This window comes from Myotis brandtii, unplaced genomic scaffold (genome assembly GCF_000412655.1).
Source record: "Myotis brandtii unplaced genomic scaffold, ASM41265v1 scaffold678, whole genome shotgun sequence".
Lineage (NCBI taxonomy): Eukaryota > Metazoa > Chordata > Mammalia > Chiroptera > Vespertilionidae > Myotis > Myotis brandtii.
This window is the reverse complement of record NW_005370648.1, coordinates 310,591-310,909: the sequence shown is the minus strand read 5'-3', so window position 1 is coordinate 310,909 and position 319 is coordinate 310,591. Positions and strand designations below refer to the sequence as shown.

The window sequence follows — 319 nt, the reverse complement described above, 5'->3', positions numbered from 1 at the left end:
CCAGAGCGGAAGAGGGAAGTGAAGGCACCAGGCTTCGGGTTCCTGGCCGGCTGGGCTCGCCGAGGTAGAGACAGCAGCTAGAGGAGGCCTTGGCCGCCGCTCGGGATCCGGGATGTCGAAGAACACGGTGTCGTCCGCCCGGTTCCGGAAGGTGGACGTGGATGAGTACGACGAGAACAAGTTCGTGGACGAGGAAGACGGGGGCGACGGGCAGGTCGGGCCCGACGAGGGCGAGGTGGACTCCTGCCTGCGGCAATATCCTTGCCTTCCCCCACCTCCCCACCCGCCCTCCTCCCGGGACCCCGGGCCGCTGGGTGGA

General features: G+C 68.3%; 1 protein-coding gene across 1 annotated transcript in view; it reads left to right on the top strand.

Moving 5' to 3' along the window:
- The first annotated feature begins 6 nt into the window (after positions 1-6).
- The window catches only part of ARPC5 (actin related protein 2/3 complex, subunit 5, 16kDa), a 7,727-nt gene continuing 7,414 nt past the window's right edge, over positions 7-319 (top strand). The window contains exon 1 of the mRNA XM_005881324.2: positions 7-255. Within this exon, the coding sequence (XP_005881386.1) occupies positions 113-255 (143 nt within the window). The 5' untranslated portion in view covers positions 7-112. The remainder of the gene's footprint in view (positions 256-319) is intronic.